This window comes from Calidris pugnax, unplaced genomic scaffold (genome assembly GCF_001431845.1).
Source record: "Calidris pugnax isolate Ruff unplaced genomic scaffold, ASM143184v1 scaffold352, whole genome shotgun sequence".
NCBI classification, from domain to species: domain Eukaryota; kingdom Metazoa; phylum Chordata; class Aves; order Charadriiformes; family Scolopacidae; genus Calidris; species Calidris pugnax.
Genome location: NW_015091110.1, coordinates 238,287 through 263,756, shown reverse-complemented (window position 1 = coordinate 263,756; position 25,470 = coordinate 238,287). Strand labels below are relative to the sequence as shown.

The window sequence follows — 25,470 nt, the reverse complement described above, 5'->3', positions numbered from 1 at the left end:
TATGTATTGTTTGATTCAAAAGCCTGAAGTGGCAATTCAAACTGAATCAAACTAACATTTTTATTTTAAAACTTTGGGTGGAGTCAACATTCTCATCCAAAGTTTCCCACAAGAAAATGTTTATTTTAATTATGCTATTTAGTATTAGAAGACTTTATAAGGAGAAGAAACATGGCCAAATTTGCTTATCAACAATTTGAGTTTATATATGATGTCTCCTCCCATGCAGGGAGCTGTACAAAATGCACAGAGGAGTCTGGGTGCCCAGAAAACTAAGTATGATTCCAGGAAAACCGATAATTTTAGGCTTGAGGTGTTTCTTTGTATTCTGTATTCTGAACTCTAAGCTTACACTAATGTTAATGGAATTCTTTTGTCAGCTAAAGGATTAGAAGTGTACATTTTTCTCCAAGAAAAGCTGTGATTCAAATGTAATCAGAGAACACCAGTGCATGAGGCTCCCAGATAAATAAAAGCCCTGAGTTATATACACCTGTAGGACTTCGTAGAAAAACACCACTTTAAATAGAAATTGGAAAGTAGTGAGTAAGAACAAGTGAGGGTGAGAAGAGACCCCATTGTTGATCCCCATAATGCCAGAGTCTGACCTTCACCTTTCACTAGAGGTAAAAGCTAATATCTCTGCTGTGAGATGATGGAAACAGAGCCCTCAAGAGGTTGAGTGAATTACCCCAAAATCACAGAAGTCGCTCTCAGAGATAGGATTAAAGAACAAACATGTCTGGCCTCCCATTGTGCTTTTTGGCTGTTCAGAGACAAGTTAAATCCCTGTTCTCCCAGGGATCCATCTCCTCAGCCGAATCATCTGTGCAAGGAGTGTGTGTGTCTGCACATGCAGAGACGTAGAAACACACATGTGCTGTAGGAGTAGAGCTGCTTCTGTGCTGCCTGCACGTCGCTGAGAAATCAGGGTGGAAGTCTCCTCGCATGTACACCCTGCGTTGGGTTTCTCCTCTTGAAACCCACCCCTGTGTTGGGGGTACATTTATGATGCACTGAAATATGGAGGTTTTTCTCATTAAGTTTGCTATTCCCCAACCAACTGGCGATGCCAGGAATCCATCCATGATCCTGAGGAGCAGTTGGCGCCGCGCATTAGCCTCCTAGCGGGTTGAGGCACGAAGCTTCCATGCAACACTTAACTGCTGGAGCTACAGTCTGTTGAAAAGCTAAATGAATTTTGGCAAAGCAACAATAAAACCCACATGGCAATAAGCAATTTTGTGATTCAGAAGAGCCTGCAAACAACCCTCAGCGTGGAGAGCGTGTGCGGAGGACTAGGACAAACAGCTCTTTAATCTACTCAAGGAAAACATTATCTGCCCTAACTTAGTGCTTGTTACCTGGTGACTAATGAGACATTTTTTTGCTTGCAGGAGATGAACCTACTCACTTCCTAGGGTGTCGTAAATTACTTGAAAAGTAGCCATCACAGGATGGGTGGCTTATTTTTCGCTCAGGGAGTACCTGCTCTCTGATTCACCCTGCAGCAGTGATTGACTTGGAGTTGTTACACATTTCATCCCTGTATCTGAATCCAATAGGGCTGGTGATCGGAGACTTCACCCAGCTCTAGTAACTTACTATAACACTCACCTTCTTCTCTGTAACACCACAACATTCACCCTGCAGCAGTGATTGACTTGGAGTCGTTACACACTTGGTCCCTGTATCTGAATCCAATAGGGCTGGTGATCGGAGACTTCACCCAGCTCTAGTAACTTACTATAACACTCAACTTCTTCTCTGGAACACCACCATGCTTGATTTATTCTCCAAGATTTAGCAGGAAAGGACCAGAAGTATTGGGCTTCCATTGTGCCTGTCAGGAGTGGAAAGTCTGGTTAGATGTGTGGAAAAAGGCAGAGCATGAGAAATGAAGTGAATACAAAAAGATAGTTTTCACACCTCAAAAGAGTTTAGGCTAAAAATTTAATCAAAAATGTGGCTTTTCTGCTTGATACAAGATGGGAAGAGTGTATCACATCAGTATCATGTCATTTTTCTTATTCTAACAGTGCTAATTTCCTGTTTCCCTCTTGCCGTCATCACCCATTAAGGTTTTAAGCATGTTGAATTGTCACTTTTAAGGTCCAAGTAATGCATATGTGTGATCTGTATGTTTGTATCTGAAATGCTTGGATTAAAGGCAAATCTGTCCCCCTCAGTAGCAGACAACCAGTGTATAAAAACTACGAAGTATATGCCTGAACACATCCTGGAACACAGTGATTTATTGAATCAGGGTCATCAAATCTGGTTTTGCCACATACAGACTCTTTGCCACTGTCATGTGTGATGTTTGTGGATGTGACCTGTTACAAGTGGTGTCCCCAGGGCTCAGTGTAGAGGCCTTTTTGCCACATACAGACTCTTTGCCACTGTCCATGTGTGATGTTTGTGGATGTGGCCTGTTACACGTGGTGTCCCCAGGGCTCAGTGCAGGGGCTTGTTCTGTTCAATATCTTTATCTGGACAAGGGGATGGTGTGAACCCTCAGTAAGTTTGCAGATGACACCAAGTTGGGTGGGAGTGTTGATCTGCTTGAGGGTAGGAAGGGTCTACAGAGGGATCTGGACGTGCTGGATCAATGGGCCAAAGTCAACTATGAGGTTCAACAAGGTCAAGTGCTGGGTCCTGCCCTTGGGATACACCAACCCCATGGATACTTCAGGAAGGGGTAAGAATGGCCGGAGCTGCCTGGTGATGAAAATGGGCCTCACTTGGCTCAGTGAGTGATCTGGACATTTGGGCTTTTCCTTTGGCTCTTCCAAGTCCAAAATTATTTTGTCTTGAAGTTTATTTTTAAGAGTGTTGGCACGTGCATGCACACAAAAGTATGTTCTGTAATGCAACACACAGCTTTTAATTCCCCAAAGAAAGCCTTGAAGTGCAGAGCTCCAATGGCATCCTATTTAGGGAAGTCTGTGGCGTATTTGGTGTCTGTATCATGCAATATGAGTTTATTATGGCAAGTCTGAGGATTTATGGGGTGCAGGAGTGCTAAGTGAGATAGAGGTATATATGAAAATAATTTTAAAAATCAGATATAAAACATTCCAGAGCTCAGTAGAGAATTGTTAACTTAGAAGTCATCCCTGTTCTCCCAGGGATCCATCTCCTCAGCCGAATCATCTGTGCAAGGAGTGTGTGTGTCTGCACATGCAGAGACGTAGAAACACACATGTGCTGTAGGAGTAGAGCTGCTTCTGTGCTGCCTGCACGTCGCTGAGAAATCAGGGTGGAAGTCTCCTCGCATGTACACCCTGCGTTGGGTTTCTCCTCTTGAAACCCACCCCTGTGTTGGGGGTACATTTATGATGCACTGAAATATGGAGGTTTTTCTCATTAAGTTTGCTATTCCCCAACCAACTGGCGATGCCAGGAATCCATCCATGATCCTGAGGAGCAGTTGGCGCCGCGCATTAGCCTCCTAGCGGGTTGAGGCACGAAGCTTCCATGCAACACTTAACTGCTGGAGCTACAGTCTGTTGAAAAGCTAAATGAATTTTGGCAAAGCAACAATAAAACCCACATGGCAATAAGCAATTTTGTGATTCAGAAGAGCCTGCAAACAACCCTCAGCGTGGAGAGCGTGTGCGGAGGACTAGGACAAACAGCTCTTTAATCTACTCAAGGAAAACATTATCTGCCCTAACTTAGTGCTTGTTACCTGGTGACTAATGAGACATTTTTTTGCTTGCAGGAGATGAACCTACTCACTTCCTAGGGTGTCGTAAATTACTTGAAAAGTAGCCATCACAGGATGGGTGGCTTATTTTTCGCTCAGGGAGTACCTGCTCTCTGATTCACCCTGCAGCAGTGATTGACTTGGAGTCGTTACACACTTGGTCCCTGTATCTGAATCCAATAGGGCTGGTGATCGGAGACTTCACCCAGCTCTAGTAACTTACTATAACACTCACCTTCTTCTCTGTAACACCACAACGCTTGATTTATTCTCCAAGATTTAGCAGGAAAGGACCAGAAGTATTGGGCTTCCATTGTGCCTGTCAGGAGTGGAAAGTCTGGTTAGATGTGTGGAAAAAGGCAGAGCATGAGAAATGAAGTGAATACAAAAAGATAGTTTTCACACCTCAAAAGAGTTTAGGCTAAAAATTTAATCAAAAATGTGGCTTTTCTGCTTGATACAAGATGGGAAGAGTGTATCACATCAGTATCATGTCATTTTTCTTATTCTAACAGTGCTAATTTCCTGTTTCCCTCTTGCCGTCATCACCCATTAAGGTTTTAAGCATGTTGAATTGTCACTTTTAAGGTCCAAGTAATGCATATGTGTGATCTGTATGTTTGTATCTGAAATGCTTGGATTAAAGGCAAATCTGTCTCCCTTAGTAGTAGACAACCAGTATATAAAAACTATGAAGTATATGCCTGAACACATCCTGGAACACAGTGATTTATTGAATCAGGGTCATCAAATCTGGTTTTGCCACATACAGACTCTTTGCCACTGTCCATGTGTGATGTTTGTGGATGTGGCCTGTTACACGTGGTGTCCCCAGGGCTCAGTGCAGGGGCTTGTTCTGTTCAATATCTTTATCTGGACAAGGGGATGGTGTGAACCCTCAGTAAGTTTGCAGATGACACCAAGTTGGGTGGGAGTGTTGATCTGCTTGAGGGTAGGAAGGGTCTACAGAGGGATCTGGACGTGCTGGATCAATGGCCAAAGTCAACTGTATGAGGGTCAACAAGGTCAAGTGCTGGGTCCTGCCCTTGGGATACACCAACCCCATGGATAGGTCCTGCCCTTGGGTCACATCAACCCCATGGATGCTTCAGGAAGGGGTAAGAATGGCCGGAGCTGCCTGGTGATGAAAATGGGCCTCACTTGGCTCAGTGAGTGATCTGGACATTTGGGCTTTTCCTTTGGCTCTTCCAAGTCCAAAATTATTTTGTCTTGAAGTTTATTTTTAAGAGTGTTGGCACATGCATGCACACAAAAGTATGTTCTGTAATGCAACACACAGCTTTTAATTCCCCAAAGAAAGCCTTGAAGTGCAGAGCTCCAATGGCATCCTATTTAGGGAAGTCTGTGGCGTATTTGGTGTCTGTATCATGCAATATGAGTTTATTATGGCAAGTCTGAGGATTTATGGGGTGCAGGAGTGCTAAGTGAGATAGAGATATATATGAAAATAATTTTAAAAATCAGATATAAAACATTCCAGAGCTCAGTAGAGAATTGTTAACTTAGAAGTCACACCTCAACCTTTTTCCATTTTTTTTTTCTTTTCAATCATTTCTTATTACAAGCAGCCTTTCAATTGCTTTAGTTGAAAGAAATGATAGAAAATCCACTCTGGCTTTTTTGGCATGCTAATTTCTCTGTTTGCCAGCACTTTTCTCCTTTCTGGTTTCACCTTTCCCAGATGCTCATCATTTTCTCTCCTACTTGCATGAGGTCTCCGTGCAGCAAGAGGAGAAACAGGTTTTTGATTCTGTGGTTTGTTTGTTTTTGAAGAGGGAAATAGCTCGTAAATTCCATCACCTCTTCAACCTCTAAATATTGGCTGGGGAATCAGAGGCGGCAAAATGATCTGATTCTACTTAGAATGTGATTGTCTAAGGCAGCAAAGTAGAGAAGTCTGTATAAAAAAGACTTAAAACATGGTATCATACTCAGATCTTTAGGCCAGGATGATCAGTATGGCCTTTTAGTCTGCTTTTCCTTAAAATGCAGGTCAGATTTCTGGCATTTACACCTGCTTTTCTGCATGTGAAACTCAAACATTTCATTATGTTACACAATATTAAGAATTACCAAAGCTGACATACTGGTTTTGTTCCAGATAGATAGTGCACTGTGGCACTGTTGTATTTAATCTACTGCATAAAGAAAGATGATAACTTACAATTTTTAATGGAAACTGTTTATTTGTTAGAAACTTAATTGGACTAGTTGTTTGTTAAGCATTACAGTGTAATTGTTCTGGTCTATATAGCCTGGTCTGTATTCTCCATGTTTGTTAGATATCTTTTTCTGTTTTGGGGATTTTTTTGTTGGGATTTGGTGGGGTTTTTTCTAATCACAGTGATCTCCAATTTTGTTAACTGCTCATTTCATTTTACAACCAGATGGTTTTCCTGTGGGGATGATCATCAGGGACATGTTCATCTGGTTGAAGATGGGTAGCTGTAGCTCATTTGGAAGCCAAAGTGGTTAGTCTTTGGTTCACCGGACGTGGCGAGCAGAATTTTTTCCTTCTTGGGGACCCTTCATATGTTCCAAAGGCCAGGAGTTGGGGCAGTGAAGTCCTTTGTGATGTAGGTTTTGACCTTAGGGATCTGATCAGTGAAATACAGACTATGAGCAGCTTTGGACCAGCTGCCAGTAGAGCCCTGACTGGGCTTGAGGGGCCTGGAGGTGTCTGAAATGGTGGTTGCTGCTGGGAGGAACTGGTTGTCTGTTCTGAATGGCTTTTACCCGATGTCCACATGGAGCTGGGATCTCAACCCTTCTCCTGTGCTGAGCCTGGTCCAACAGCACAGAGACACTGTTGCTTTCTAGGTCAGCCTTTATGGGAGTTTTGTATGAATTATGGAATAGTTTTGTGAGGCCGCAACTGTGATTACAGGTTTAATGATGCTTTAAACAAACAAAAACGTAATGACTTTCATCAGTGTAAAACAGGAGCTTCCTGCAGGGAAACACCACTGAATGTGACTTCGCGGCGGGGACGCGGCCCTGGCTGGCAGCCAGCGCTAATCGGCACACCACGTAGGCCTTGGGCCTTAACTTAATTATAGCGCAGGGCAGGCAGCAGCGAGGCAGTTTGCGGTGAGGAATGGCTGCCAGCGTGGCACAGAGTCCGTGCAGTTAAAAGTTACCCATCTGAGCCGTGGCTTTAGGTGGCGAGAGGCTGGGACTTTCACAACTGGTTTGGCCTCGCACCGGGATTCGCAGTGATCTCACCTTCCTCAGGGAAGCTGGGGTGGGCATGAGAGCCTTCCAGTGGCACTGGGAGGGCTCTAACCTCTCCTGTATCACCTCCAAACAGCTTCTGCCTCCTCTACTCCTACTTTATGTAATGCAATTAATGGTCAGCCACTCTGATTCTTTTTTTTTCTTTTAATTTGTTTTTGGGTTTTTGTTCGTTTTATTTTTTTTTTCCTGTATTGGGGTTGTTTTTTGTTGTTTGTTTGTGTTGTGTTTTTTTTATTTCATGGCTCTGGCGTACTTTCTGTAAGATCCTGGGAAGGGAAACCAATCTTATTTTGGGGAGGAACTCTTGATCAGAGAGTGTAGCAATAGGATGGAGGGGTAATGGTTTTAAACTGAAAGAAGAGAGGTTTAAATGAGGTATTAGGAAGAAATTCTTTGCTGTGAGGGTGGTGGGACAATGGAACAGGTAGCCCAGAGAAGCTGTGGATGCCCCATCCCTGGAGGGGTTCAAGGCCAGGCTGGATGGGGCTTGGAGCAACCTGGTCTGGTGGGAGGTGTCCCTGCCCAGGGCAGGGGGTTGGAACTGGATGGTCTTTAAGGCCCCTTCCAACCTGAACCATTCCATGATTCAATATATTCCCTAACTATTCTTGTAAAAGCCAAAGATACTAATGCCTGCTTGTACCTGTTGCAGAGTTTACACCTGTAGCACCTTGATGTAATTTGTTCTGATGTTTCTTCTAGGGATTTGTGTCATGTATGGAACGGTACCGAAGAATCGGGCAGGAGCTGTATGCCTCTTTGTACAAGAACCACATACAGGTAAATAAAGGGAATATTCTGCAGGAGTTTTCTGTTGTTGAAAGGATGCTCTTGGTCTACCCTGAGAAATCAGGAATTCCCAGTGAGATGAATAGTTATGCCCAGAGAAATGCAGAGAGTTAATGAGTCAATACTGGGTTCCTGGCATCACCACTGAAGTGTGATATAGCGTCACTCACCAGTCAGATTGCAGATCCTCACTTTATCTTCAGGAACCTTTTTTCTTTTGTTTAAATGAATTATTCCACTCTCGCAGTAACAGAAATAAAATTAAGAACTTTGACCTTTTTTTCTTAGCAGCCAGTAAACCTTTTCAACAGATCTCAAGCGCTTAGCCAGTAAAATCTCACAGGTATGTTTCTGCTTCAGAATTGGCCGTCGGAGAACAACAAGCTTTTCGTTCTTTGAAATTCTAACTTTTTTCTCTCCTTTAAATTGATATTTTAGTGTCCCCCAGCTCCCTGCACGCACCTCCTAAATAGAAATAATTAAATCCGTGCCATGCTTGCAGGGAGCAGAGTCCACTTCTGACTGAATCTTCCCGACTGTGTTTTCAGTGAGCACAGTCATAGCCATTTGACACAAACATTCCCCAGGAAGAACCAGAGAGAGTAAAGCCTCTATGATGCTGTTCTCCTGCCTCACTACTTTTGAGTTGGAAACCTAATGAAAGTACCCATTTTCAAGGAGGCTGAAGTTTGCCACATGCTTATATTTGTCACTCTATCTTAGTTTGACTGGTAACATCTCCCACAGCATGCTTTCAGTGGACAGCTGGACCTGTGTTTGCTGGGTCTGCAGCGCTAGACCTCTCTCCAGTGGTCCCAACTGGTAGGTTGGGTAGATCCCTCTGAATCACTGGGATGGTGCCACTGCTGGATGGGAGGAGGGGAGTGGACAGAAGGTGTCACAAAGTGGTTCTGTCCCACAGATGCTGCAGTGTGATTACAGTAAAGCAGCCAAGGACTGGATGATACTTGAGGAGCAACTTTTCTGCAGAAGGGGCCCGTGGGGACACGCATCACGATCCTTAGAGCCACGGTGGATCCTTGATTGTTATGAAGGGCCTTCACGAATGAGGAGGAGGATTCAGCACGTGAACCCCCGAGTGACGATGATGCGGATGAAGAGTGAGGTACAAAGCTTTTGCAGGAGGTGCACAATTTCTGTAGCAGTTGCTGGAGATTCTTTACTCACCTCTTTCCTCTGGTTCTTGTCCCCCGACTCATCAACACGCCGTGCCATACGTAGAGAACCCACTGAACGGCTCTGGTTTTGAGCAACTAAGAGGGGTTGCAATGTGTTTCGCAGCAACATAATGATTTTCCCTCTTTTCTGGTCTAAGAACTCCCAAGACAGAGGAGAGCATAACCCAACCATACCTTTCTGCTTGTAATATCTCATGGGAATAGCACTTCCCAGTGTATGCAACAGAGTCCAGTCAGAAGGCTCCACTGTCTTTTTGTCTTACATTTATTCAGGCTGCTAGAACTGGTGGATGATCAAAAGGGGAATTAGAGTGGTTTGAACTAAGCATTGAACTGTAGATGTGGGATATGTACTACTCTCTGTAGTGTCTGTGTGCCAAATCCTGTCAACCAGAAGCTGAAGCACTTGAGTACATCAGGAGGTTCCCATTTCTAAGACATTTTCAGCTTTTATGAGAAGCTTGGATTCTGGCGGTTTCCTGTAGACTGGGCGATAAGATTTTTATCCTGTATGGGGCCTCATGCAGGGTCATCTTTGAAAAGACAACAAGCCTTTTGCTTAATTGTTGACATTTGTTCCTACATTTAATTGTTCCTTTGGGTCCATTGAAGTGAGTTTATTTGAATTTCCAAGGCATTTATTTGCAACATAGTTCTAATCTGTGGGTTTTTTCCTCTGCAAGGAGATCCTACATTATGTTTACCTCCCTGCATATTCCACTTCAATCATACCTGGTCTCTTTTCAGGGTCTCCTAGCAAACAGAAATGCAACAAGCCCCACTGCTGAAGTGAATCCAGGTAACATTTGAGGGCTAAATTAAATTGTCAAACAGCCAAAGAGAATTAGAGTTAATGTATGGACTTCCAGGTCAGAATTTCATCTAGTAAATAAGACTTATTGTCAGTGGTCTGCGCTAAAAAGTCACTTGAACATCTGGGAAAAGACGGATACAATTATTATAAGTGGTATAATAAAGTGTCTGCAGAACTTGTTGCTTTCTTGTTGTCACCAGAAAGATCTGAAAGCAAAAAAGCTATCTTGAAATGAAACTTTTGGGCATTCTTGAGCACCTGGAAAGCTTCCAACTGCTTAAACTCAGAAGGAAAAGTGCAGACTTTCCCCCTGGTTTTTAGTAGACATTCCAGTTCTACTTCTGAAATGGTATTTAAACCCAGGTGATACATGGCTCAGAGAAGCAGTAATAGGAATTGTAGCTTTCCAGGAACGTGGACAAAATTATAGTGGAAGGAAATCACCAAGAAAATTAACATGTCAAATTGTTTTTCACTGTTCAAAATAGAACCAGATATTTCCATTATGTCAATATTTTTTGTTATCCAAGGCCAGGTTTTCTGTTATGTGAGCCATTAGAAGAATGGGGTGGGGGGTGGTGAAATGTGGTACAGGGAAATGTCAGCCAAGTCTAAGGCTGTGGATTTCAGCCTCCTGTGTGGCTGCTCCAAGTGAAACTTCTGGTGTACCCAGTTGGAAATAGGCAGTGTTGTTGTATACTTTGTAGTTTGAAAGGGCCCAAAAATCAAGTGACAGTGGAGCTCATAGTTCTAGACTCCAAACAAGATGGAAGTACTACATAGTTTCTGTGTGAAAGTGGTTACAGTCTACCTGAATCAGAAAGCTGATCATTCCTACCCTGGCTGTGTGTGCTGTCTTAGTCTGCAGAACTTGGGACACAGCTTGGGCAAGACAAGAATAGGTTGTGTCTCCTTGGGGTCTCTTAAGATCCTACTCAGTGTGTGTCCCCAAAAAGACTCCCATTTTTGTTTTTTCCTGATTTTGTGTTTGTGAACAGAGTCCTTTTTTTTTTTTTTTTTAAATTATTTAATTATCAGATGACTAGAAAAAGACTCCCATTTTTGTTTTTTCCTGATATCATGTTTGTGAACAGAGTCCTTTTTATTTAAAATTCTTTAGTTATCAGATGACTAACCCAACAGAGTGTAAAAATGAGAATAAATATATTTGTTCAATATTTTTAAATCTTCAGTAATTATAGGAATTTAATTTGAATTATGACTGAGTACAGAACCTGTTCTCAGTTCCCTGAAGTAAGCATCATTCATTAGTAGGGACCAATTTTACTTCTTCCTTGCCTGTTTTTTTGCAGATAAATAGTTCTGTTTCCCAAGGTAGAGCAGATTGGGTGAAAGTCTAAATTACAAATGCTTTTGGTGTTGTCCGACTGCCACTGAAACGGCAATCTCTTTTATACCAATATAGGGGAGCTGACGTTAAATGGAGCAGAAAGGGAGATGGATAAGAAGGGATCAGACTGTAACCAGCTAACGTTCTTCCCTGCTCTGCATGAAAGTTTCCATTCAGAAGACTTCTTTGAACTGTGCGTGGAGAGACAAATCATATTGCAGGAGTTTGCGGAAAGTGAAAAGGTAGGAAAGATGAACTGGAGAATTTTCTCTGGGAAGGTGGCATTTTAGAGAGTGAATTGGATGTGGTGGCCTTTCTGCTCCTTCCAGATTGGTGTTCAGGTGGATTCAGGCTACAGGAAACATTGCTACCTGTTTCCTTAGAGCAATTGCAGTTTTCCAGTCTCTGTATAAACACCTATATAGACTTATTCTTGAAGAGCATTTAATATTAACTCTTCAAAACAACAGAAAATAATTTGGGCATGCAACCAAGGTATTCTCATACCTGTGAGACAGTATTGCCTGAATTTGCCAAAGACATGGCAAATTAATTATGAGACTCTGAGAATTTCTGCCCTGCTTCCCCGCCATTACTCGTGCTCAGAGCAGTGCCTGGATCAAATTTATTTATTACCTCTGGAAGACCATAGGTTGCTACTTCAGTGATGTTAAAATCTCTTCCTGCTGAATACCAGAAAATGTTTTCTTCCTCTCTTTACATGCCTTTTTCTCCTCTGCCTCCCCACGAGAGATTCTCCCCTTTCCCCATAACAGATTCTTCCCTCTAAGGCCATAGAGACTTTCCCTTCTTCCTGTCTGATTCTTCCCTTGTGTGTCATTTAGTCAAACCAGTGCTGTTCCTTCTTTGTTCTTGTACTGGACAGGATGCCTTCTCCCAGGTTCAGGAATGCTGGAGGAGGACACAAGCTGTGGAGTAAATAGGGGTGACTCTGTTAGGGGGATGGTAACTCTGGTCTGGTGTTCTCAATTTAATCCCTTTGCTCGAAAGCCAACAACCTGCCCGTCACTTTCAGCACAGTCCCCACGACGGTGACTCCAAATCAACCCCTGGAAGTTGGCTGTTCACTGCACATAGCCATTTTCTAAAGGACTGTCAGAGATTTTTGTCATGAGGAGCAGACCTGGCCTCATTCTCCGATCTTTCGCCATGTACCTATTTCTTCCAGTGGCATCACTCCTTAGCAGTATGGTTTAGTGATGTTTTTTGTCAGTGTTGGGTTGATGGTTGGACTCAGTGATCTGAAAGGTCCCTTCCAAACCGGCAATTCTATGTTGGGGCCCGTTGGCCCCACAGTTAGTATCCTGTAGTGGAAGCCAAGGGTCGTTCTTGGAGTATTTAAACTCAGCCATCACAGTGCGGTGATAGCTGTACATAAATATAGAAATATTTATTTTTATGTCTCAATACCATCACCAAATCTCTTGCAAGTGGCCAGGGGTCACATTCGTGCACTCTTAAGATGATGGCTTCCTTGCTGTCTGTCTCTACAACATAATTCATTTCCCTTTCCCTCCTCCTTTCCACCTCCCCCCACATACCTCTCCCCAGCAGAAGGAGACAAGCATGAAAATGCGAGGCATGTTTTCCGTGTGCTGATCTCATTTTGAGCCCTCAGGCTGTCTGTCTCCTCTCCATGTAACTCTGCTGGAAGCCGTCAGAAACGCCAGGCAGGGTTTTTTTCCAGCGGCTGACACCGCGTTGCCGCGCTGACAGAAGTATTAAAAAAAGCAGCGGGGGGTGACATTAGCTGTCCTGCGCTCACTTAGCGCGCTGCGGTCCTGCCTCCTCGATGGCTGCCTTGTGAGCTGTTTGCACTTTAAACAGGCAACTGGCACCATCCTACCTACTGCACTGCCCAGAAAAAAATCACTGCCATGCTTTGGCAGATACTAGATTAATTTCTGGAACACAGGGAAGCACTTGGTCACCGTTTTATAATGTCACTCGGTGCTATTTCTTTGCCTTGCTGTTAAACAGACACCTTTGTTCGTATTCAGATAGGTGAGATGGCTTTTTTTGCAGAAGCTGCAGATAAAATTCAGATTAGATATTAGGAAAAATTTGTACACTGAAAGGGTTATTAAGCCCTGGAATGGGCTGCCCAGGGAAGCGGCTGAGGCACCATCCCTGGAGGTATTTAAAAGACGGGTTGACATAGTGCTTAGTGACATGGTTTAGTGGTGGTTTTTATCAGAGTTGGGTTGATGGTTGGACTCAGTGAAGGCACCTTCCAACCTGGGCAATTCTATGACTAAATGCCGTTGAAATTTTTGGTTCAGAGTCTGTTCTCAGCAAGAATATGGGTGCAGGTGGGGTGTTGTCGTGCTAATATCATCCTGTCTTCTGTTTTATCTTGCAAAATAGACTAGAAAACATTTCTAGGCATTTCTGCGAAATTAATTTTAAGTATTAAACGAGATGTGTTAATCGCTTGGACTGTGAGAGAAAGGGACTATAAAGGAGAAAGCAAATGGATGCAGTTTTAGTGTAGGCGAAGGAAGGAAGCTACTGGGTGGTGGAGGATGGTGTCTGATGGAGTGGGGACTAATCATATGAGGGAGCAGTCAGGCTCTGTGTTTTAACAGCACCCAGAACATACAAAGTTCAGTCTTTAGATGAACACACTATAACCTTTATCAGGGGGATATGGGCCTCCTCCACCATATGTACCAACCTTGCCTTTGAAGGGACAGTGTGTTGTGGTGAGCACAGTTTCTTTCCTGATTATTTGTAATTTAGCTTCAGCTGTTTTCCCCTCTTGGCTGCCCCTCTGTTCCTGTTGTGTTTGAGCCCAATCTGTCCCATTCTTCCCACCTACACAGCACAGGGTCCAGCTCTCAAGATGCTTGATCTCATCTTATTTCCCTTGCCCAGAGAGTTCCAGTCTCTTCTCTGCTGTTACCCTACCCCACATGTAGTGTCATTTCCAGTTACATGGGGCTCCTCAGTGTTCTTTCCCTGTTTCTTTCTGTGCTCTGAACCAGTTTCTCCTAGTCCCCATCAGTTTTCACTGTTAGAGCCAGATCTAAAAGCCAAAAACCTTGTATGCAGTGCTGGTGAAATGCAAAATACAGAGGGCTATTGTTGTGGTTTGGCTCTATGGAGGTACATAAAGAGGTAAGTGGGGGTTCAGAGGAGTTAGAGATGTTTGTGGCTTGCCCATGCACTGACTGAGAGCTGGGCACAAGGTATGGAGGGTCAGGGCAGTTGTTTCCAGACTAAAGGAAAATGGTGGGATGGTAGCTGAGATTTTGTTGCTTCACCTCCTCCCTCAGCCCCTTGTGAAAGCTCCTCCTTGAAGGACTCCAAGGACTCCTCTTGGTGTGCTTGGGGAAAATGTGACTTTGAAGTCAAAGCTGGGAACTGAGTCCCCTCGTTGCTGAATGTTTGGAGCTGGTGCTGTAACTCCAGCAGTGTAAAGTACTATCTCTGTGTGTACGGCCAAAGCACAAGATGTTTTATTGCTGCACCCAGAAGTCCATGTGTGTAATCCACTAGATGAATATATCAGGCTGCAGGTGCAGATTTACAGGTGTTGCTGTCAGGGCTGTCCCCTCAGAACTTACTGAAGTGTCACACTGGCTCCTCAGTTACACATTTTGCTCCACGGAGGTTATAGCATGTACAGGTGGAGATCATATTGTGCATGTATTTTCAGTATTGTGAGACTGTACACACCGCAGGCATGGAAGGAGAGGTTACATGTGCTGTGGGTGATGTTACACAACATGTGCTGCTGCAGAATTGTGCAAGAGAAATGCAGATAGGAGCCTGGCCCCATCTAATCCACTTGCTTACCGAAAGCCGGAGCCAACCCTTTAAATAACCCTGGTTTCCCAGCGGAGACAGGGAGATTGGATTCCTACATCTGCAACCTGAGCCCCCCAGTGCAAGATTGCAGCCCTGATCTTGACATCCCTGAGTAGTCCTGCCAGGTTATTAATGTGTGATTAGCGTGTAATAGATGAAGAAAGCGGAGGAAGGCTTGGGGGGTGATTTTGGTGTGGAAATTTTGAATTTTGGAGAAAAGTATGCCTCTGTTTGCCAGCAAGTCATTTGAGCCAGTAAGAAATCCAAGCAGCTGGGGTAATGAATCTGAACTTAACGAGAGGGCATGGCCTAGCAGAAATCTGGGCACAATGTCTTTCCTTGAAGGAGGGTCTGGAGAGAGCACGGGAGGTGCCAAGAGCAATAATAGAAGGGACTACCATAAATTAAAGGGAGTGGGATCCATGGTTGAGAGAAAGGGGCTGATTAAAGAACAGGCTGAGCTGAAAGAGGGAACAGCATCTAGGACTGGCAGAACGGTGTGGCCACTCTGCAGCCACTTGCTGGAGCCGGTGTTTTTAGGGACATTGCACTGCTTCCCAGCCCAGGGAACCCAACTGTGCCACTGGGTGCAAAGGGCAGGATCTGACTCATGCTCTAAGTGTTGCCAAAACAAACCAGAGCAACTTTAATCAGATCTCTGCTCTTCTGGTTGTGTTCCTTCACTGTGCTGCTTGGGCTCCATGGATACCTCCCAGTATCCAACCTTCACCTCTGCTGCTGGGTGGGTTTTTTTGGTGTTCGTCTTTCATCTTTTGGTTCTAAGGCTGTAGCTACTCCCTGGATTTCTGCAGAGCTCCTGATAAGCCCCAAGGTCCCAGATACCACGTCAAGCAAGGAGAGATGATCCCCTACCAGTTGCTGTCTGGGGAAAGAAGCAGACAGACTTTGCTCTGGTTACTCCTGAGAGAGTCATGGGAGCAGTGGGAAGGACATGAACTTGAGTGAACTGACCTAAGGGGAAATTTAAGGGCTCGTATTAGTTTTTGGCAGCATTTTCTGGTTGAGAGGAGCCTGGGGTGAGATGGAGACGTCTGGGTGTGCAAGAGGTATGAGCACAATCCTATTAGAACTGGCTTCCAGATGCTATCATCAGCTAAGGGATGCCAGCTTCTCAGGCTGGCGATGGGCCGGCACAGATGGCAGCTTTCATCACAGAAAGCAAGGACAAAGAGTAGTCCCAGTGCCCATGACCATGTACAGGACAAGAACATACTTCTGCCATTTTCCCTTTCTCCAAAATATCCGATGTTCTTTCTTGCAGCAGTTGGGAAGTTGTTAAAACCTGAAAAAGAAGAAACACCTTCCACATGGGTTTTTTTTCTCTGGTGGTGGAGGGAGGGAGGGTGAATGGAGACTACCTGAAAAAGAGGACCTGAAAGACCCAGTGTCCTGGGTCTTTCAAAGCAAAGCCGTGGCTGCGAGGCTTTCTTTCGAGCAATTGCAATGGTTTCACTCAAGTCTGAGCAGAAGAAATTTGATCCAAGGTTTGTAACAGTTCAGATGTGAGCAAACTTGAGCCTAGAGCCCCTACCCACTAAAGACTAGGTCAAGCAGATTTAGTTTCCTCTGGTCATTGAGCGGCTGGAGAGAATGAAGTAACCTGTCATGTATTCTTAAGCTGTGATTAATGAGACGCGTGTGTGGCTGTTTCAGAGTAAGATGAGACTTCAACCACGAGCAAAAACACAATCATTGCAGGGAAGGTCTTGTGAGTGGCACAGAGAGAGGGACCTGTTTTGCTCCCACTTACCACGAGAACACAAGTCTGTTTCCCCAGCAAAAATTGTGAAAGCAATGTATTTGATTTCATGTGCTCCTAGTTATTTTGAACTCTGTGGCCCTAAATGGCATTGACCCTGCTTTACTGACAGGTCCTTGGTAGCTGATGGACCCTGGGATTCCTCAATATGCAACAGAAAGGGCAGAAAGAATGTTTAACTGCAGATTTCATCCGATACGAGAAAGGGCAGAAAGAATGTTTAACTGCAGATTTCATCTCTGCGGTGCCCGATACAGTGCTACCTGGATGTGTCGTTTTTATGTGTATTTTGCAGAGTTTTTGTACCTTTTGCTGAGCAAGTGACTGGAGTCAGCTGTGAGTGTTTCTAGGGAAACATGAGATGTGGCAATGAGGAGGAGGAGGAAGGGGCTTCAGGAAGGCTCTAAGCCACTGGTTGCTGAGAAAATATATGAAGATAAAGAATCCTTCCATACCTGGCACATTCCTTACACTCTTTCCTTAAGCTTCTGTTACTAAGGCACAGGATTGTTGTTTAGATGGACCTTTGAACTGATTTGGAATGGCCATTCTTTTATCCTTATTCTGTAGAAATTCTGTGCTCGGGTGATTGTGTGGCATGCATAAGTTTGTTCAAGTAACACGAGTCTGTGACTTTGATTTCCTTGCATTGTATTTTTCCTGGGAGTGGCCGTGCTAACTCCACTGGAGTCTGCAGGACTCCATGGCTGACCTCCTCCAGTGGTTTGGAAAACTGCATAAAGGCTGTTTGAGTCTTTAGGCATATAATTCCTTTGGAAATCTGGCTCTTGGGCTCCAGTGCAGATACGCTTTTATGGCTATTTGCTTAATTGCAACTGGAACATTTACAAACAGCTTTTCTGAAAAACAAGAAAAAGAAAAAAACAAACCAACCCAAACACGCCTTTAGCAGTAATTCCCTCGTACATCTGAATGAACAGAGCAATCAGGAGATGCAGGGCTCTGGGCAATACCTTGGAAGGTAATTATTCAATTATTTTATGTCATGTTTGCTTCATTGATTAATGATTCTAGTGGCTGGTGAACTGGATTCTGTTCTGTTTTGACAGAAAAGGAAAGTTTTTATTTAATCTATGGTAATTTGAGGCTCCTTGGTGTTTCAGTCCAAGACTTGTAGGTACAAGACTGTCCTGGTGGGGGTTCTCTAGTGCACCTCTTTGTCAGCTTTTTATTAGTCACCTGGAATAAAATGAGCCCCCTTCTCCAGATGAGAACAACTGATTCAGCCCAAGGGCTCTAGTATTTCTAACAGCACGGATATATTTAATTCTGCTGGGGGTGCTAACATAAAATTGAAGAAATGGATTTGGCACTGGTGACTGTTACTGGTTGTACGGAGAACTAGAAGAGAGAATGTACTGGGGCTTAGAGTTTCAGGTTTGAGGAAAAGAGATCTGTGCTCTCTGCCCTCTCGAGACCTGCTAACGTTGATGTGGTCCTGCCTTAAGCGGAGTAAAGAATTGATTAGTTGTGCCAGACCATATTAATGACGATGAGCAGCCCCCCCTGCACGATCCATGAGTCTCCCAAAACCACACACACGGGCTGGGTTTGCCGAGGTGGAGCTCTTAGAAATCTGGATTTCAACTTTGTGTCCACTTAGCAATTTTACAGGACTGCTTGGTGTTTCAACTTTGTTACCTTCCTTTTGGGAAGAAGCAGCCTTTCTGCTATTTAACCACTTCAGGAAACCCTGTGGTTCACTACTGTGACCAGAATTCCCCAGTATTCTATGTGCAAGAAGACAAGTCTCTAACCACGTAATGACATGCACACACATATTCCAGTTCTATGGTTGGCACATCCCTACAGAGACAGGCATTCCTGTGGGATCTGCAGGAGAGGCGATGGAAAAATGCCAGCTTCCTCTCAGAAATAATTTAGAGAGGAAAGAGAGAGAGATTCAGGGGATTTTAATCAAAAAATACCCACAGAAATCTTCCAGCATTGGTTGCTTTTTTTTTTTTTTTCAACCCCAGGATGAAAACAACATTCTGTGTGCACTGAAGTGATTTCAAAATGAACCTCCCATTTTGTTGGTAAAATAATTGTTTTTCAGTAAAAAAAAAGAATTACATGTAGAAACCATATTTTCTTTCAATTTTTTATGAATTTATTATTTATTTTATGCTGGCAGCCAAGACTGGAAGTTCCTGCAGGTCTGCTTGAGCTGACCTGAGTTAGCTTCTGTGTATTTTGGGATGGAGGCAAGGAAGGTTGTGGATTTGGTTCCAGAAATAGTGAGGTAGGAAAAAAAGCGAAGGAGAACCATACACGATGACATGTAAAGTGAGTATGAGTATGTGTAGAAGATTGAATCAACAGCCAAGAAAAATAAGGAACTTCATGCCTCTAAATGTCATGCAAGTCCTTTGCAATGAGTTACTGCTTGATTTAAAATCAGAACTTTAAGTTTCCTGCACGCAGCCCACGCAATTTACCAGATAGTTGGGCTTTTCTGGTCTCTGTGTTGGTCTGTTTCCTTTCTACACCATCTCTCAGCCAGTCCCAGGAAAAAAAAGCAACTTTTCTTCTTTATCAAAACTGCTTGATTCTCAAGAAAACTTTTGTGATCTGACATATATGACTGAAGAACTACTTTATTGAAACACTCCCAGTGCCTCTACATTGTGTGTTAGAAATTCCTGTATTTTAATGGCCAAGTTAATTTGCTCAGGAAAAAGACAAAGTGAGTCTTAGTAAGCCAAGGGAGGTTCTTTTAAACTGTTCCAGAATGTTTAACTAAATCTCTAAGACAACTAGAATCATAGAATCATATATTTTGATTGGCCTTCTGTATAATACAGGAAGGAAAAGTGCCAGTGCAAGGAGTTTTGTGTTACTGAGATTTCAATCCTTTCTATGCTGATTCAGCTGGATGTGGTGGGATAGATACCCAGAGTGTTAAATCCTTTCCTTGCTTATTGCTCCCTGGGATCCCTTTGCAGGACTTTTTCAAGTAGAGATTTCACTGGGATCTAAATCAAAGTATGCATATATTTCTTATATGCCACGGGTTTTCTGTATCATGTTGGGGAAAGTCACTTCTTTCCTCTGTGCTTCAACCCTCTGCCTGTGTAGTAACTGTTGCTGTCTAAGATTTCAAGCTCTTCATTTCCTCTGTGCTTCAACCCTCTGCCTGTGTTGCTGTCTAAGATTTCAAGCTCTTCGTGTTCTGTGGTGATGTTGCTAAATGTCACCATGGATAGATGGGGAAGGAAGAGATTTCCTGGGGAAGGAAGAGATTTCCTGGGGAAAAAGAGCATCAGACCCTTCCACGACTGGCACGGCAGAGTCCTGCACTGTCACTCATGGTGATTTTGTGGCTGCATCCCAGTAGAGATGGCAGCTGGTTTGGTGCAAACCCATGTCCCTCTGCATTGTTGTGTCTTGCTCCCTGCTGTCCCCATCTCCTGTGTTACCCACTCCTGGCTTCACCCTGCTCTCTCCTCTACCAGGTGACGTTCAAGTGCTCTGTGGCAGTGGTGCAGGGACACACAGCACTGGAAGGAGTGCTGCTCTTTGGCAAAGAGCACTTCTACATCTGTGAGTACTTTGTGTTATCCCCACTAGAAGAAGTCTACTGTACACGTCACTGCTTGTCCAGGTAAGTTCCTTCTTTCCTCCTGGAGATCTGCTTCGTTAACTTCAGTGTTGGCACATGGACACCTGGAATTTGCAGAGACTGAAGGGGCACAGGAAGAAGTTTGCCATCCTTGCCATCTGTTCACAGAAGTATTTAACATAACTAACATAGGTGCTTCTTGACAGGCTCTGGAGGTGCAACAAGAGCTCCCAGCTCCAACAGATGGAGATGGTGGGCAGCCTAACACATAGGTTGCTGTTTTTCAAGTCTTTTAAAGTGTTGTTAATGTTTCTGACTGGCTCCCATCTTTTATTCATATGGAGCAGTCATTACAAGAGCCTTTAGCTTCATCATCTCCCAAGTTTTTTTTTTTTGTTTGTTTCTCCAAGACAGAATCGTAATTAATATTTGGCACACTGCTATCATCTTTGACTCATGATTTATTGAAACTAATCAATATTGAAAATGAGTCTGTTAGACTTAGCTCTTTGCGCGTGCTGTGTGCTCATGTGCAAAGCCCAGCGGGGCAGTGAGTAACTCGGTGTTTTTACTCCCTGTCTGCTCTGCATCCCATTCCTACCCAGTCCGACACCAGTCAATCCCATCAGGTGACTTACGGGTCGATTAGGCTGGGTCTGATAAAAGCTTCAGTTGTTTTTCTAAGGGATTTGCTATGGGCGAGGCTGTAGATAGCAATTGCAGTACGTGTACACAACCAACGTAATAATGAATTAATTGCTTAATTATTAGTCCCAATTAATTGCTGTTGATAATAGCTGTATGTCCATATAATGCTTGCCCTTCACCCAGGCTTTCAGGTTGTCCCACTCAGCACCTTCCCTTGTTGCTTCTCAGACTTCAGTGTGTGCAGAACATTGCTGTCTGCCTATTTACATTCACTACGATAATTCCAAACCTACCCTTAGTCTCCACAAGCTCTTTATTTTACTTTGGGAACTAGTGCAAAATTTGCCTTCATTATTTAGCTTTGTTTTTAATTCACGTATTTGATCTTGCTGTCTCTTAGTACTTTTACTCTTCTTTATGGAGCACTTGGATGTTCATGAAAGCTCTCCTGATCTTTTGCTTTTCAAATTAGTTTTTCTTTCTTTATATTTTTCTCTTCCAGCATCAGTGATCCATTTATTTTCAACCTATGCCATAAAGATCACGCTGTGGGAGATCAGTTGTGTTCCCGTTATTCGTATCATGATATAAAAGAGATTCATCTGATGCGCTTTCTCCTGCAGGTAGGAACTAACACGCTCAGTCATTTGAAGGAAAGCTGCAACAGCAATAATGATGTGTGACTGAAACTGCCTGCACGATTTTTACTCAGACTGTTGAGATTTCTTTGCTTGAGTCCCAAAATGCTTTTTCTCCCATCATTGCTTCATTAGCCTTTGGTAATACAAACTCATTCCTATGTTCACCAGAGAGTTTAAGCACCCTCAGTGGAGTGGCTGTCTCATTAGTTGTAAGGCTAACAGCTAATCACAGTTGTTCACAACTTCACAGTTTATCTCAATGTTTTTGGAAATAAGACTTGAAGTCAAGTCCCTGTGTTTTGATGGAAGCTCCCAGTAAATGTCTGACTTCTAGTAATACTCAGCTCCCACACACCTCAGTAGTTCTGGACACTGGTGGATTATGAGGCCTCTTGGAATAATTTTCAAGTTGTGAATGTGAGTCGATAAATGAATTGTAAAATGGAGCAGAGGATTTGAATATTCTGTGTCTTCAGCTGCGCTATGGAGCAGAGGATTTGAATATTCTGTGTCTTTAGCTGTGCTACCCAGAAGCTGCTCATCACCAGTGGCCTGGTACCCTTTTTATTTTGTCTGGTTTAGATGAGCCCGTTGGTGAGAATCACAGAAGAGTTGTAGCTGGAGCTCCTTGCAGCACCAGAGCCTGTACTTTTGGTACAGTCTAAAGAGTAATTCACAGATTTCATTTATATAATGACCAATACAGAGTTTTGAAGGAGCCATAATTAATTTGAAGCAGCCCATAGCCAGTTACCCTTGTTTTGAATCCATTCTTGGATCGCTGAGATTCAACAGAGAATTAAGAAATTGTTTGGAAAAGTCAAAAAGTTGGAGAACATGGGGCTGATATATGTAGTATGGCATCATAACTCAGCCCTAGTTTATTTTATATTTAATTATGTATGCAAAATGGACAGGTTTTAGTAGGGGAGACTTGCTTCAGGATATAGCATGTCTTAGTGGTTAGGTGACTCTGCAAGTGTGGACAGGAACGTTAAGTCCTTTTCTGAGCTATGAAGCTTATTTTCTTCCATCACTGGTGAGCAACCTGAGCAGCAGAACTGTCACCTCTTCTGTTTTGTGAAAAGCATCAAAGTTGCCAGTGGAATCTTGCCGCCTCCTCATATAGTCACATCTTTGTGTATGCAGGGATATTTATTTAAACATCTGAAATGGAAATGGTTTGTGACCCAAAGTAAAACATGGAGATGAGCAAAAACAGTCTTTGAATGAGCCTGGGGCAAAGGCAGGGCTTGTTGGTTTGAGGCCTTTTTGGTTTTGGGGCTTTTTTGGCTTTTTTTGTTTGTTTGTTTATTTTTTGCAGGACAGGTGGATCAGCTGTCATAGCTACTCTCATATTACCTTTCTGCTTTATAATTAACTTGTGAATCACGTTTGGGGCAGTTGCCATTGTGGTGTTTTTTCTAGGTTTGTATCACACCTGCCACATTTGGATTGAAACTCGTGTCTGGGTTCCCAGACACTGCACCTTATTTATAGTTTTACTTGACTGACTTTGGGGGGAAGAAAGGACCACTCCCTGAGTAACTAATAGGGTTATATGCAAATGCCCAACATAACAATGTGTGGAGATATTGCAGAAAAAAGAGTGTGAATTTTCCAACTTTGATTATTTTTAAAGCTTCAGTGAGAAATGTCATAAACTCCCCTTCCTCTTCTGCTGCTTCTAGGCAGGAGAAATTATTTTGCATTTCTGTTGAGCTCACTGTTCATTTAGAAACCAGTATGGTTGCTTTTGAAAAGAAATGCTTATTTAGCCTCCCCTCTTCATGTTACCTTTCTCACCTAATTAGAAGTTCATGTTACTCTCCTGTCTTGTTAATCACCCTGAGATTTCAAGACAAAAACGCTTCAGAAGCAGTGGGAGGAGACGGGTGATGGAACCAATATCTGGAGTTTGGGTCTGCTTCAGAGAAGCATTTGAACTCCCAGTCAACCCAGTAGGGCCATTCCTACAGTTGGAGAAATTGGGAATATTAGACATATTTTGCTACACTTCTTTACATGTGATACAAAGTCGAGGCCTTTTTGTTTTTTTCAAAGTCCTGAAAAATTGGACAGGCCACGATGGACACTTTGCCCTGCAGCTCTTCACACTGTAAATGCTTTACTTTTCCAGGAGATCGCCTTGGAAATATTCTTCAAAAATGGTTACTCCAGATTTCTTGTCTTCCATGACAGCGACCGAAATAAGATATTTAAGAGGTAATTACTACTTCATAATAACATGAACACCCAGGTGATGCTCCTGGTCTATCGCTCCTATTTATCCTGGCCTCAGGTGACATTCTGGTGCTGTTGCAGGGGCTTTGTCTTCAACTGCAGCTCCTTGGTCTTTAACGGGTTACACTTCAACGAAGCTATAAAATTTTTCCTTTTGCTGACCTGGGAATTCTCCCGAGCATTATACAGGCATTGATTTATCAAGGGAGCTAATGCGTGTGTAGGACTCCTCTAGCACCCAGTGGTGTGTATTATGTCCCTGCAGCCCAGGAAATTGCTGTTACAGCCACGCTGCTTCCTCTCACTCACATGACACACCTCTGTCTCACCTCAAAGTACTGGGTGAAAGAAGGCTGGTGTTCTGTTCTGCCATTTTTGCTAGATAAATGTCTGAGTGGGTGTCAGGATTTAACCCCAGCCAGCAACTAGGACCATGCAGCCACTCACTCACTTCCTCCATACCCCTACTAGGGGTATAGAGAAAAAAGAACTAGGACCATGCAGCCGCTCGCTCACTTCCTCCATACCCCTACTAAGGGTATAGAGAAAAAAGAGGGGAAAAAAACCTTGTGGGTTGAGATAAAGATAGTTCAATAGCACAGTAACAGAAGAGAAAATAATAATAATAATGGTAAAAAGAATATGCAAAATAAAGTGATACAACAAAAGTCACACTCACCACCCAGTAATCGATTGCCCATCCCATCCCTGAGCAGTGATTGCAGGTCCCTGTCCCCCTGCCCAGCCCCCACTTATTTACTGAGCATGAGGTCTATGGTATGGAATATTCTTTTGGCCAACTTGTCCTGTCTGTGTTCCCTCTCACTTCTGTGGGAAGCTGAAAAAGTCCTTGACTAATGCAAACATCACTTAGCAACAACTAAAACAATATGTGTTATCAACATTGTTCTCACACTAAATCCAAAACCCAGCAGCTACTAGAAAGAAAATTAACTCTTATATCGGCTGAAATCAGGACAGTGGGTTCTTATTCTCTGGCTTTAATAGAACCTTAAACCACCTGATCATAAGTCCGTAGCCCTATATATCAATTTGTGGCCCTATTTGGGAAATAAACTGCTTTTATCCAGCACATAGGCAGCTCCTTAATATTAAATGTATGTTTTTGCTGTGTTGTCTTGTAGCTTTGTCCTGGGTTAGAGTGTCAGTTAATAAACTGCTTTTATCCAGCCCATAGGCAGCTCCTTAATATTAAATGTATGCTTTTGCTGTGTTGTCTTGCAGCTTTGTCCTGGGTTAGAGCGTCAGTGAGATGTGGTGTCCTTCAGAAAGAAAGTTGCTGTCAGGATGTGACATAGATTATATAGATACGTAATGTAGACAGATAACTATTTAAATAATTGTAATGTGACCTTTCATATCTCCTGTAGATTTTGCTCTTTCCAACCTGCTTTGAAGTCGAAGGGAATAACAGAAGAGTCCCTGAATATAAGGTAAACCAAAACATATGAAACATTGGATAACTGTGGATAACAAGTACAATTGTGTGAATAAATTTCACCTTAAAAATAGCACATAGAAATGTACCTATTTGTGCCACCTATTTTAAAGATTCAAAGGTATCCCCAAAATCCCAAAAAGCATTCCAGTGTA

General features: G+C 43.2%; 1 protein-coding gene across 1 annotated transcript in view; it reads left to right on the top strand.

The window, feature by feature from the left end:
- The window catches only part of WDFY4 (WDFY family member 4), a 191,015-nt gene that overhangs the window by 125,670 nt on the left and 39,875 nt on the right, over positions 1-25,470 (top strand). The window contains exons 40-47 of the mRNA XM_014958090.1: positions 7,673-7,750; positions 8,682-8,885; positions 9,706-9,757; positions 11,199-11,365; positions 20,217-20,365; positions 21,474-21,594; positions 23,753-23,838; positions 25,248-25,310. Of these exons, the coding sequence (XP_014813576.1) occupies positions 7,673-7,750; positions 8,682-8,885; positions 9,706-9,757; positions 11,199-11,365; positions 20,217-20,365; positions 21,474-21,594; positions 23,753-23,838; positions 25,248-25,310 (920 nt within the window). The remainder of the gene's footprint in view (positions 1-7,672; positions 7,751-8,681; positions 8,886-9,705; positions 9,758-11,198; positions 11,366-20,216; positions 20,366-21,473; positions 21,595-23,752; positions 23,839-25,247; positions 25,311-25,470) is intronic.